A 13,747-nucleotide genomic window follows, 5' to 3' on the forward strand; every position below is an offset into this window, starting at 1 on the left:
TAAGAATTCTATCACTGCCTTGAAATCCTGAAATCAACCATTTAATCCATTACGTAAGGAAGACAATTCAGTGCTTTTAAGCACAATGAAAACTATTAACAATATTGCTTGGAAAGTCAGAATTTTAATTTCTCATATCAAATTGGAGGGCTTAAGAGACCTCAGAGTGAGAAATAGGATCATTTATTAGCATTTCAACTTACAGTAGCAGATGCAGAGTCTGTGTTTTTAAATTACTTTTCATTTTTAAAAGATATCTCAACATGGACATTGGTGGACGCATCCCTTGGAATGGACATAAAAAACGTAAAAATACCTCAAAACAAAATATATCTGAACCTCTCTGCTGTCTGGGGGAGAAAGGGAATACTGGCATATTACATTCCTTAAAAATGCTACTTTACTACTGAGGCATGAAAGACCATCAGTAATTGATGAAAAATAGCATGAAATTCTAGAAGATGGTAAAAATCCATGCATTCTATCAAAGACATTTAACAACCAGGGGAAGTGTTGTATTTTCCCTTCTTTCCTTTCTGCTATACTTAGGTCCCAATGACATTAGCATTTCTGAAGATGAGCACAACAAACTAAATCTGACCGAGGGGCAGCAATGCTGCATTTCCAGCAGCTGGTTCCCAGTTAAAAATCAAAATTTTGTTTTGAGGCAAAGCCCAGAGTTCCAACATGTTTTATTCTATTTTCAAAGCAAACCCCCTTCTAACGATTGCTGCAACCAAACGCACGATGATATTAAATCTCTCATCAGTAATTCTACAAATCCAAATGTGCTCCAGGTAAGTTTAACCCCCTGGCTGAGATACTTTCCTTGAATATATGAGTGCTCCTGTTCTGCTTCAGTAGAAATGCAACAGTTCAGCCTAAATCACTACCAGAACCTGAGACAGTAATCGCTTCAGCTGCTCTGTTTGATGGGCAAAACTATCTGCACTGAAACAGCATCAGCACTATGCAGGGATCCTGCATGGACAACTCGTGTCAAATTCCTGTCTTGAGTTTAAATCCATCTTTAGCTCTTTAAAATAAAGCCGGCAGTACACAGCAGGTAGCTGAGACACGAAGTCGGGAGCTGCTCAAATCTCCTCCACGAGGTTGCCACAGGAGGTGACAATTCAGATAAAAAGGAAGGAGCATTGACAAAAGTCATTCTTAATTTCCCTCCGTAGCTGTTGCCCAGCACATATCCGGCTCACTAACAGGATTTATGTCGTGCAGGAAAGCTGACGGTGGATGTGGCCAGAGGAATGGACGCAGAGAGGAATTTCATCTCCTATCATCAGCTTGTGAGGGCTGCAGTGGGATGTCACGGTGGCTTTGGGCAAAACACCTTCTACTTTTTGACTTTAGCCTCATCAGCTTCACAGCGTGGGAGAACACGCTACACCGAGGAAGGGATATGAAAGCCAATGCCTTGCAAAAACATTTTCTACAAAAATAATTCTTTTTCTTAAATCGTCTTTTCTTTTGTTTTTCTCCTCAGGATAACGAAAAGCATATTATGCTACAAAAAGGCAGGTCTGTAATACACCAGATTTTTAATTCAAGTGGGCAGTCAAAAACATTTTCCCATCCAAAAGTAGGTGTTGGTTATGAAAGAAAGGAAAAAAAAGGGGAGCATCCTTTGACACACTGTGTTTCAAAATAGTTACTGATGGCGTGACCAAGCCGTTAAGAAATGCAACTAATCAACATCTCTATTATTAAAGCCTGGTTTGATTGCACTCCTAATCTCCTAGTAGCTAGTCCAATGAGATGGCAAAGGTTTACACACAGAATGTCCTTTCTGTATGATGGGGGGGAAAAAAATCAGCAAGAAGACCTGCTTAAATCAGGGCAGATGAACCTCTTTGCTTAGGGCTGTGCAAGCTTTTTTGAGTATTTTTTGCATGTCATATGCAAAGCAAGCAAGCAATATATACACACACAAATAGTGGTGATTATGTATATTAAATGAAATAAAGAGACAAACCTTACCTAGGAGAGTAGATCCTAAAAAGGAGAAAGGAACAGTGTTGCTTTGCCCTCAACAGAGCTTTTAGCATCCTCATGAGCAATTCCAGCATGCCTTACAAGCAGTGTTTGTACAGGGAGAGTGACTGGTACTTGGCTTAGGAAGGGAATTGTTAACATTTCTGTGCAGGTGTGTGTGGACTACACAGGCACAAAGTGACCCAGCTCTGCAAAGCACAGACCAAGCTGCCCCACCACCATGCACACAATGTGCTTTTGAGGATACTTTGAGAGCCTAACTTCAGCAGCACAGATTATCAATAGGATAAAAATTCAGTATGTATAACATTCCTGGAGTCCCTATGTAACCAAAAGAAAAGAAAAACAGACCTGTGTGAATAAAATCAGATAACTGCTCATACAGGGAAATGCAGGGACCTAAAATCCATGAGAAAAGTATTTGGCAATGCTGTCGGTTCTTTAGTATTGCTAAATCTGCTAAATTTTCTGTGCAAGAAGGACAGTGGCCAGCTAACTTGAATTCAGAAATAGCAAGTTTAACAGTAGATCAGCAAATGAGCAGCGATCTAAAGCTGCTAGACTTAACAGCAGTAAAAGCACAGAAATATTACATGAATAAAGCACAGATTTCTACATAGCAACGATGATTTTGTACGAAAGAACTTTTGTGTAACTCAGTCTTAACAGTTCAGGGAAAAACATCTAAACAGTTCACCCATTAGTGGCTGCTATAAACATTATGAAGAAATAGCTATTAGAGCTATTTACAACCCCTGCTTCAAATAGGATGGCCTTCTTTTATCCTGCTGGTTATTAATCTGCTGATTTGATGGTTTTGTTTTCAAACACAGATGGGCGGCTGTTAGGTTTTTAACCCCTAAACCTCAGGAGGTTATGGGACAGCACAAGTCACCATCAAGCTGTATCATGTCCAAAGCAAGGAGGTGGACAAACTGGAACCCGCTGTCGGGAAACAAAATGTTCCCTGGAGCTCTTTGCCATGGAGTTTCTTCCTCTTCCAAAGGGCTCAGGTCTTACCTAAAGCTGTTCACAGGAAAACTGACAGAGGATTTTTAACTGAAAGTCTTGATCCTAAAGCTAGACTTAAAGAGTTTGGAAAAACAATGCAGCTAAGAAATTCTGCCAAAGCTTTTGGGAAAGCGTCAGGTCTCCCCTCCTAAAAACTGTGCTAGTTTTGTGTCCTTTAGCAAAATACAAAACGCAATTTAAACTTTTAGGCTCCCTCATCTTGATGGCTTTCCACCCTATCCGCTGTGGTTGCCCAGACATGGTGCATCCTTTGGCAGCAGAGCTCCAAACTTCTGCTAAAACAGATTATGGACAAACACTCAAATGCACGTGGGCATACTAGAAAATCAAAAGTTAACTCTGCGTGCATCTTCATCCTGTCTTGCAGCACACATTCTAGCAGAAGAGGTGGTCTGTTTCAACAGCTTTCTGTTAGCTGCCACATCACTGATGGCAGAGCAAGCATGCAGAAATTCCATTTCCAGTGCTGGTTCAGGTGTGCTCCTCCACTGCAACACACTGCACTGCACGTTAGCCTTAAGGAGCTGGTTAATACCACAAAGTGCTGACTGTTTTCAGATTACAAACTATATAGTTACTAAAAATTTAAAGTTTTTTGCCTACCGCTAAAAATTCCTATGCAATCCCATTCAGCATTACTGGCCAAATACCGTCAGAAGGAGGTGCAATTATTCTCTCCCCCATTATTTTACAGCAGCAATATCACACCCATCTCCTGATCCCAAGAGCCACAGAGGCATTAAAACACATTAGCAGGACAATTCCCAGTGCAGCACATCTCATTTACAGTGAATGGCACTAGATGGCATCTCCCACTGATTTTCATCAATATTTCAGATTTTGACCAAAACTGTGTAGTAATTTCCAAGCAGTATGGCTGTGCTCACACACAAAACACCAGAATATACACCTGCTGCATATACGCACATCTGTTTTGCTATTAAGTACTTTTTTTTTTTTAATACCTTCTTCTGGCTTAAAAAAAAAAAAAAAATCAGCTATTTTATTAGATGGCAAGTCCCTCCAGCCACTTGCTAAATTAACACTAACTGAAGTGATAAAACCTCATCTAAACAGGCAGAGAATTATTCTCCTCTCCAATACAAACTGAAGTTGAAATATTGACCCCAGAGCAACAATTACTTAAATATATACATCCAAATACACGGTAACAACTAAAATTTATGATTTTTCTATGAGAAAAACCATTTGAGCACAGATGCAGTGCATGCCTTGGAAAGCGTTATGACCTACTGCTATTTTGCATGCAGGAAGTAATGGCCTGAAAATACTTTGAGACTCACGATAAATAAAATGTGTTTGGCTGCCTATCTCTGATAAAGCAATGTACTAATACTCCCGGATTTTTATAGGTATGCATCCTTGCATAAGTACAATCCACGGGTGAACTAACAGATTTACAATTACTGCTTTTTTTTTTTTTTTTTAAACTCTCACGCTACTCGTTTTACTGTGCTGCAGCATTCAAATAGTACATAAGAAATTGAAATATTGGAGAGCTACAAACAAGTTAGCTTCATCTAGTTCACGAACTTTATACAATCACCTTGAGCTGTTAACAGAGCAAAATAACTGAAGGGTTCAAAATGTTACTCATTTTCTTTCCAAGTCATCTTTGCAGACTCTCTTCATGAAGATAATCCATAGCCAAGAATGAGGGAATGCTCCTGAATTTAAGAAGCTTACACCAGCCAGCTTCTGACTCTGAACTCTTGATTTAGGAGCTAGGGCAATGGGGCAAATGGCTGGGAAAAGGAAAACCTTGAACAGTTTTCTTTCCTCTTCTCAATGTGAAGGAAATCCATGCTCTAAATGCATGTTCTCAAAGTAAAATAGGAATAATACATACTTGTATACATACTTTTATGAAAACTTAAAAAAAACAACAAACTTTATTCCCAGAACACTACACTTTGCATTTTTTGTTCATCCATGGTAGAGATCCACTTAAAGTCTCTAAGAAAATAGTCTATAAAATATATATAAAAATCTAAAATATACATTATTATTATTAATAATAGAGAGTCTATAAAAAATAGAGATTTGTTCTGCTGCTAACCCAGAAATAAAGCAAGCTAAAGCCATTCGTGGGTCACACACCTGGTAAATTATGCTCAAAAAGCATTCCCATACTGGTTTCATTACTCTGGAGCTCAGCACAGCAGAGCACAGCACTCCCTACCTCTTTGAGGAAACAGTATCCCAAGTTTTTGAGGACACTGGGGGCTGGGTTGAACTAAATTTGGTAAGTCGAAGCGAGTAGTGGGCATGAGTAATAAAAAGTGAGTTTAGCTCAAGCCGGAGGAAATGAAAGGGACGCTGTGTTCAAAAGCTCAGCCACGTCTCAGAAATGCAAACTCGAGTTTTATTCAAGGCAGATTTCAAAGAGCAACTGCAAGACATGTGTTGTCTTCTGCCCCTGTTAGTCAGGGATTCATCTGCTCTCGGGCCTTAACTTATTCAGACTGCTGCTCTAGGATATAGGGAGACTCATTTTACTTCAGAGGAAAGATGAAAATTCTAGGAGGCAACCAGAATGAACACAGCTGTGACTCACACTTCATGCTCTACAAGGACTCTGGATGACCAAAGGAACCCAAGCTTCTTGGTTATGACTATGGGATCCCCAGGACAAGATTGTGGAGGTCCAGGTACTCGAAATGCAGGTGCCTCCCTACCCAGCAGCATGGATTTCCAAAGAGCAGCAAGGTTGTCCTTCGGTGAGATGCTGCCTTCGGCAGTGAAGCAGATCAGGCACTCCCTGTTCCCACTGCCTTACCCTGACGGTGCCTCCAATCATCCAAATGGGGTTCTGGGTCTTCAGATAACTGCAGTGATCTGGATTATGGGGCTGTACAGTCAGTCGTGCTGCTGTGGGCAGGGAAAGTGTAACACTGGGCAGAAAAGAGGGCTGGGGAGAGGAAGGGAGCAGGAACAGATGCAGAGATGTGCCTAAGTCCTAAGCAGGCTATTGTACGTTTGGTCCAATATGCAGTCGTGTTAGGTAATTAATAAACACACACAAAACAAGCTCGTACAAGAGTATTAATACCCTAACCATCACCTTTTACCTCTTGGGCTGAACTCGTTTAGCTTCCAAAGAAAGCTCAAGTTGAAACTGGTACAGCCACTGTTACCGCCTGCATGCCTAACTGCAGAATGTGCAATTATTGCCAGCACCAAAGAATGGAAGACAAACACGTAATATGTAGTGAAATGCTAGTCTTTAAATGGAAAATAAGCACAACTACCAAATGCATGAAAAGCCAAAAAACATTAAAAACGTTCTACTAGGAAATCTCGATTTAAGATTCAAGCAGCAAATATTCAATGCATTGAAGGGCCTCTGAGAGGCTCTGCAAGGGCTTGCGTACCACTGGAAATTTACCAAAACAGCTATTCTGAAGTAATTATAATGATAATCCACAATTAAAAAGCTTTCTAATGGGGCTTGCAATAAAAATGTAATTGGTGATTATGGAACGCCAAGATGATGTGCTTGTGCAGACAGCAATTTTGGGGCTACGAGCAGCAGCACAGGCAAATACAAATTTTGAATCAAAACAGAAGATTCAGACAGAGGCAGACAGATACCAGGGTTGGAGAAAGAGCAGCCAAGAAGCATTACAGCTATTATGGAAATACACAGACCAGTTACTCCATTCAATTATTAAGCACAGGAGTTTATAAAATTGAGAGGGTCAGCCTGTGGTAGAACAAGAGGATTTCTTTGAAAGAAGGTTGGAAACAACACACACAACCTTAAAGCACAACTTCAACAAAATGGGAGACCTGGCCTCAGTGCACAAATATTCCAACTAAGTGTGAAAGTATGTACAATTAAAAGATTATCTTCAAATTATCATCTTTTTAAAGTTAACATTGTACCACATCAGAAATCTAGTAATGTCAGAATACTGATGGCAAATCCTTTTTATATTACATAAAAATACTGAATATATCTTCTTCCATTAAAAAAATGATTCCTTTTCTTCTGGAGCATCTCACAGAGCATTATTCTGTCCACGTTAGCTCAGCTGAATCATTGATCCAGCCTGGAGGAGGTACTGTCTCTTCTCAGACGAGTTCTGCTGTTAATATCAGCAATGACAGGAGCAGCTTGTTGTACCAGCTGCTGTGCTACATTTAGATAATAAATGTGTTTAACTTGACTGTGAAGAAACAAAATCATGTCACATCTTTTAAAGACCTGTTCATTCAAACGTTGATAAAACGCATCTTTTCCATTTACCTACTTAGAGGATGCCCTGCAACCCTAGCATCGAACCACATTAATGAGTAGACTGAACTCCATTTCTTAATGAAATTAGCGTGTGCAAGTTTAAATTAACCTGGAAGCAGGGTTCTGTTTTCAAGTCTGTGACCAACAGTATCTGCCTAATGATGCAGATACATCATGAGCTGTACCAGGTCCTTCTCGAGGCAGTAATCTGAGGACAGCATATCAAGTGAGCTCTGGTAGGGTCTCTCAACCCACCTGGGTTACAGAGAGAGCACTCCATGTCTGGGTTATAAGCTGCATTTTTACATTTCTCTCTCTTTTCTCCTTCTTTTAATACCACTTGTTCAAGTGTGACTATGGTTTTATGCTATGAACTGAAGTGTTGCTCTCACACAGGCTGAAATGAATACAAAAGTTTTACACCAGGGTAGATCGAACCAAAAAGAAACAACAATATATGTACGTGGCAAAGACGAAATGCAGAAGAGAGGTTTTTCAGGATGGGAGAAAAGGAAGGAACCCGAGCAACCATCCCCATCCAGAGATCCCACAGTCCCTCCAAGCACCATACCAAAAAAAAATGCAAGGTGTTGTGCAGTTTGCCTCTTCTTTCTACCCCCCAGACTGTTGGAATAATACAGTTTACAGCAGGCTCTGCATTTACTTGCTTATCAAAGACACCAGACAGACCAGAGCAGAAGCAGCTTTCTATTTCTAAGGGACACACAATGCCTACTCCAGGGTTCCCACACAGGTAACATCTATTTCTCAAGTGACACACAAAGCTGAGTGCAGCCCAAGACAGTGGCGAGCTCTGGGGGCTGCTAATGCTTTCTGCCGCTGCTGGTGATATCCAGATATTGGTGAAGGAAGAAAGGAGGGATGGCGACACTGGTGGGCTGACTTAAGGCTTAAGTTCCAGATTTAGCATGGCTGCAACTACAGGCTTCCCATGAAAGCCTGCCTACCTGAAAGGAAACAGCAATGAATTATTTGCTCTTTAGATTCTACTTTAAAGGGTCAAAAAATACTTCTGCCTGTCCTTCTAATCCTTTTTCAAAAGACAACATTTGACTTCTCGTGTCCCTAATGCAAAAGAACATTAAAAAAAAAAAGTTAAAAAGAAAAACACACACACACACACAGAGATCACAGATGAAAGCGCTAACAGAAAGTGTTAGTACGGCTTGTGAGAACTGCCACGCTGTCGGCCTGGCAGACGTTTCTTCTAAAATCTCTTCCTAGAACATATGGGATCTTCTCTACTGATAAGTTTTTTAAGCTATTAGAAAAAATGAGCTTTCAATCTAACACGATGCTTTCATTTTCTGATTTTGCACAGACAATTTATGCCAATAATTAGCATTTTAAAAGAATACGCAGTGCTGTCTGCTATTTCTTGAGGGTATCTGAGACCAGAGCAGAATTTACTGAAGCACAAAGAGTCTTGCTTCCCTTTTAGATAAAATGTGTCATAGAATGGGCTGCCGATTAAAGTCAGACTTCTTATGGAATGGACACCTATGCGCTGTGTCCTGAGCTAAAATTAATCCACACATACAAACCCTGTATGTATTTTCAATGCAAAATGGGGTAGGAGGAAAGAAAAAGACAAAACGACTCCAAGGTGGAAGTTTTATTTCTGGTAGCTGTTAAAACAACAACTTATATTTAGGACTCTTGCATTACCAGTGCAATTGGCTCCTACAAAAATGTAAGTTTTTACATTTATCTTGGTGACTAGTTTCAGATTTTTATCAAAAAAGGTTTCTCTCTCCAGTTTTGCTTGCTTGCTCTTAAACACCACAAATGTAAGAGAAGCGAAGTGCTACACAAGGAGAGTAGGGAGTAGCAGGCTGTTGCTTTGAGATGACAAATGACACAGCAGTGAAATCAAGAGGCCTGATCTACTGTACCAGAGGACACGAGTGGAACCACGAGCTGAATGAACACAAGAGCCTGCTGACACGATGGCACACACTAAAGAAATGGCACCTCTGTCACTCACATGAGTACTGACCTACATAGTTGTTAATTTACCATGAAATCAGCAATCTCAGCTCTACACATGCCTTAACAAGAGGCACTGGGTGTGCTACTATTGCTGTTGACTTTAAAGGGAAGCGGAACTATTTGGGACACATGTAGTAAACCATCCATACAACAGAGATCTGCAGTTACTACTTTTAGCCTCCTCTTTCAGCTAATGAAGCATTCCTTAACACCACCTTGTCCCCACAGTGCTGTCATCAAGACTTTACAACTCCTTCTAATATTCAAAGGTATTTTCAGGGACAGCACTCTCAATAACTTGGGAGTTTCTCCTCCGATTCACCAGCACTCTCTAAGTGGCCTTCTGAATTAGCTCAGATGTCAAATCAAAAAACATCTGCAATCCAAGCTTCACAAAAAGACTTTTAATGAAAAGATCCCGTAAGCATTTAATTCTGTTGTACTTTTCATCAGACTTCTGTGTTCAGAACTCAGTGAGTAGACTCTCAGCTTGAGCTTCCCACTGTATTAAGTAACTCGGCACTGGTAGGAATGCCAACATTCATGCAATCCCCTCGTTTTCCCTCTCTTACCAGCATGCATTTCACTTGCTCGCTGTTCTGCCAACCAGCAGGAGCAATGGAGATTCCCCTTGATTTTGATCAAAATCTCTCCCCACCCAGTTGGCAAAGTCACTGAGCACCAGTGCTAGAAATCCACTGACCAGTCCCCTGAAAGTCTTAAGCCTTGGTCATGAAAACTGGATATATCTTTGCTCTTCTGGCTTGCAGCTCCTCTCACTAGGCCCATACAGTTGAACTGACGTAGGAAGTAGTGCACCCACAACATAAAGACTAATGAGTGAGGGAAAGAACAGGGAAAGGAAATAGGAAGAGATACAGCTTAAACTGAAGTGTCTGCTATCATTTATAATGTCAGCGTTTCATTCAGGCTAGAGTTGCTACTGCAAATAGTATAATGGACTCACATAGCTGTATTTTTGATGATCCTTCCTTGGTCCATTTTCTGCCCAATACCATGCACAACAAACACAATGTGACTAGTTTGTGGTGGCTTGTCTTCTAACGTAGCTTCTTCTACATAGCCTCTATGTAGCCTTGTCCCACTACTTGAAGCTGTAGAAAAAACATTATCCTAGATCAGTTACATTCTACGAAGTGCAATGGTCTTACACATTGACAGATGCTTCATTTGTGTCAGACCAATACATTAAAGTATCCTGAAAATACAATTGTACATAAAGAAATAGCATGTACTTTCTAATAATCTGCAGTTTTAAACTCCTGAGAGATTTGAGCAACTAGGTGCAATTAACTGTATCACTCGATGCATTAATAGGCTATTTCCACTGTAAAGACAACCAATTTCAGAGCTGTTTGGAAGAACAGCTTTTGGAAAACATTTGTATAATTGTCCATCCACTTTTACAACACAGTGCTCTGCTTCTATGTACCTCAGCCATTAAACTTCCTTATATTTCCACCGTACTTCTACAGCATGAACTGATCATTGAAATGTCTTGCCAGCCAGTCAATATGCGTTGTCACTCTTTCTCTGACCCCATTAAGAGAACTGGCTGAAAAGCTTTGCAATTTTTCACTCTGATGGGAAAAAAATCTACATTTTATTCCAAGCCCATCCATCCTCAGATTTCCTCACTCATTCGCCAGCTGAGTGGCCAAACCAAAAATCAATGATGCTGGCAGATCTGGGCATCCTCTTGCTGTCCTGCTGATGGCTTGTGAAACCCACTGGCACAGCGTGGCTTCATCCCCCTCTAGTGACAGACCCATATAGAAGGCAACAGCCTCATGTGAACGCTGGCTGTGCAATGGGAGAGAAGGATGAATCCAGCAAGTCCTGCAGATGGCCATACAGAGGAAGAAAGCATCATTCCTCACGTGAAAATCCAAAACAAACAACTTGCTTTTCTTTTAAGGAGGAGGAAAACACAACAAAAATGCTAAGGGTGGTTTTTACACAGGACAGATTTATCAAGTGGGCTTCTATTTGGTATTTCTTACCCCAAACTGCTTAGGACAGAGTTTGTTTATTATTTATTACACACTGCCCAAATCATGTTCTGGATACAGACTATTTCATTTCTTCTGTAATTTTGTGCAACAGCATTGAATTATATTAATTCTTGGCAAACATTAATTAAGTATCCACCCAAGAGCCCTGTGGGTTAAGAGGGCATTAATTACAGAACAGAGGCATGAGATTAAAGCCAAACCTATTACTTGATCTTGTCTCTTCAGAGACCAAGGAAGAAAACAAATGGAATTTGTGTATTTTCTTGTTTTTGTAGCTGTCCAACACTGCAAAGGAATATTACTGTAGAGAGGACAAGTTCCAGATTTCCAGACTGGCAACAATCTGCCTTTCCTTTGAGGGGGAACATCCTCTCTTCCAACCTTCTCAGTCTCACTGGCTTTATACCTGGTAATTTTGAGCTTAAATGAGCTTGGATTTGTACTCAAAATACCTTCTGTCTAGGCGTAGCTGCTCACCCCTCCTCGCAGTTCATAGGTCTGTCTAATGAACTGAAAAGGGCAAGAACTGGCAAGAGGGGAATCTATGATCATGTATTTAAGGAATGCATCACAGTATGCAAGTACACGACAGCAAAATTAAGGTTGCAAAGGGAACTGTGATTCTTATATTGTGTCTGTTAGTCACTGCCACTGTTGTATTATAGTAGTAAGCTTATGAAAACTGCTGCTTCTAAAATAATAAGAAATGTAATACAAATATGCCACAGACTATTCATGTATAATTACAATTATGCACAACAACCCAAGACACCTATTACACCCTTCCGCAAAACTCCAACAGCAAAAATGGGCCAGTCACATATTGTAACTTCAAACTTGAAGTCTTCCCCTTCTAGTCTTAAAGTAACAATCTTAAAATACCAGTATTTAAAAAAATCTTTACAAACTCTGAGAAATATTACCTTTGGAAAACCCCAACTTTTGTGTAACAGTTCTTGCAATTTTAGATGTTGTTGCATCACTGTAAAGATACACTTCATCCACACTGTGCCAGTCCACATGGTTGCGACTCAACTTTAGACTATGAATAGCTGCAGCAAAAAGGAACAATATTTAATTTAGATGGATAAAAGGAAAACAAAAGCCCATTCAAACACAGAAAGAAGGGTAATTCACACACACTTTAAAATCTAGAGCTCTATTACGCCTACATTCACACTACTTCTTACCTTGAACAGTTTTTACATTTCGGATTAATCTTACCAGGACAAACAGCAATTTGGAGACCCACTCTGAGGACATTTCACATCATTCTCCTGCCACCCTCACCTTGGGCTTCCAAAATATATCCTTAACTGAAAACAAAGAACAGGGTGGTGTCCTGGTTTCAGTTAGAACAGAATTAATTTTCTTCCTAGTAGCTGGTGGAATGCTGTGTTTTGGCTTAGGATGAGAAGAGTGCTGATAACACCCCGATGCTTTAATTGTTGCAGAGCAGTGCTTATACTAAGCCAAGGACATCTCAGCCTTTTGCTCTGTCCTGCCAACGGGCAGGCTGGGGGTGCAGTAAGAGCTGGGAGGGGACAGACCCAGGACAGGTGACCCAAACTAGCCAAAGGGGTATTCCATACCATCTGACGTCATGCTAAACAATATATAGGGGTGGCTAGCTGGGGGGGAAGGGGGCCGGACTGCTCGGGGTTAGGCTGGGCATCGGTCAGCGAGTGGTGAGCAATTGCATTGTGCATCACTTGTTTGTACATACTATTATTACTTTCCTATTATCATCATTGTATTATTATTGTTATTATTTTTATTATTATTTTGTTATTATTATTTTCCTGTCTTATTAAACTGTCTTTATCTCAACTCACGGGCTTCACTTTCCATTTCTCTCCCCCGTCCCGGAGAGGGAGGGGGGAGGGTGAGCGAACGGCTGCGTGGTGTTTAGCTGCCGGCCGGGTTAAACCACAACAGCCTTTTTGGCGCCCAACGTGGGGCCCGAAAGGTTGAGATAACGGCAGATCTGACCAGAGTGTGTTAAACCCATCTGGGCTGCTGCATTGTGGCAAGATATTGCTGCTCGGGTAGAGAACCTGGCTGTGAAAGTACGCCACGTAGATGCTCATGTGCCCAAGAATCGGGCTACTGAAGAACATCAAAACAACCAGCAGGTAGATCAGGCTGCTAAGATTGAAGTAGCTCAGGTGGACCTGGATTGGCAGCATAAAGGTGAATTATTTATAGCCCGATGGGCCCATGACACCTCAGGCCATCAAGGTAGAGATGCAACATACAGATGGGCTCGTGATCGAGGGGTGGACTTGACCATGGACGCTATAGCACAGGTTATTCATGACTGTGAAACATGTGCTGCAATCAAGCAAGCCAAACGGTCAAAGCCTCTTTGGTATGGAGGACGGTGGCTGAA

The 13,747-nt window shown here is 40.9% G+C and overlaps 1 protein-coding gene across 4 annotated transcripts in view; it reads right to left on the minus strand.

The window, feature by feature from the left end:
- DDHD1 (DDHD domain containing 1) overlaps positions 1–13,747 on the minus strand; it is a 68,027-nt gene that overhangs the window by 26,439 nt on the left and 27,841 nt on the right. For all 4 annotated transcript variants that reach the window (XM_027458070.3, XM_027458072.3, XM_027458073.3 and 1 more), the window contains 2 exons: positions 12,279–12,407; positions 10,287–10,434 (listed from right to left, as the gene is read on the minus strand). In XM_027458070.3, coding sequence (XP_027313871.3) covers positions 10,287–10,434; positions 12,279–12,407 — 277 coding nt within the window. The remainder of the gene's footprint in view (positions 1–10,286; positions 10,435–12,278; positions 12,408–13,747) is intronic.

This window comes from Anas platyrhynchos, chromosome 5 (genome assembly GCF_047663525.1).
Source record: "Anas platyrhynchos isolate ZD024472 breed Pekin duck chromosome 5, IASCAAS_PekinDuck_T2T, whole genome shotgun sequence".
Lineage (NCBI taxonomy): Eukaryota > Metazoa > Chordata > Aves > Anseriformes > Anatidae > Anas > Anas platyrhynchos.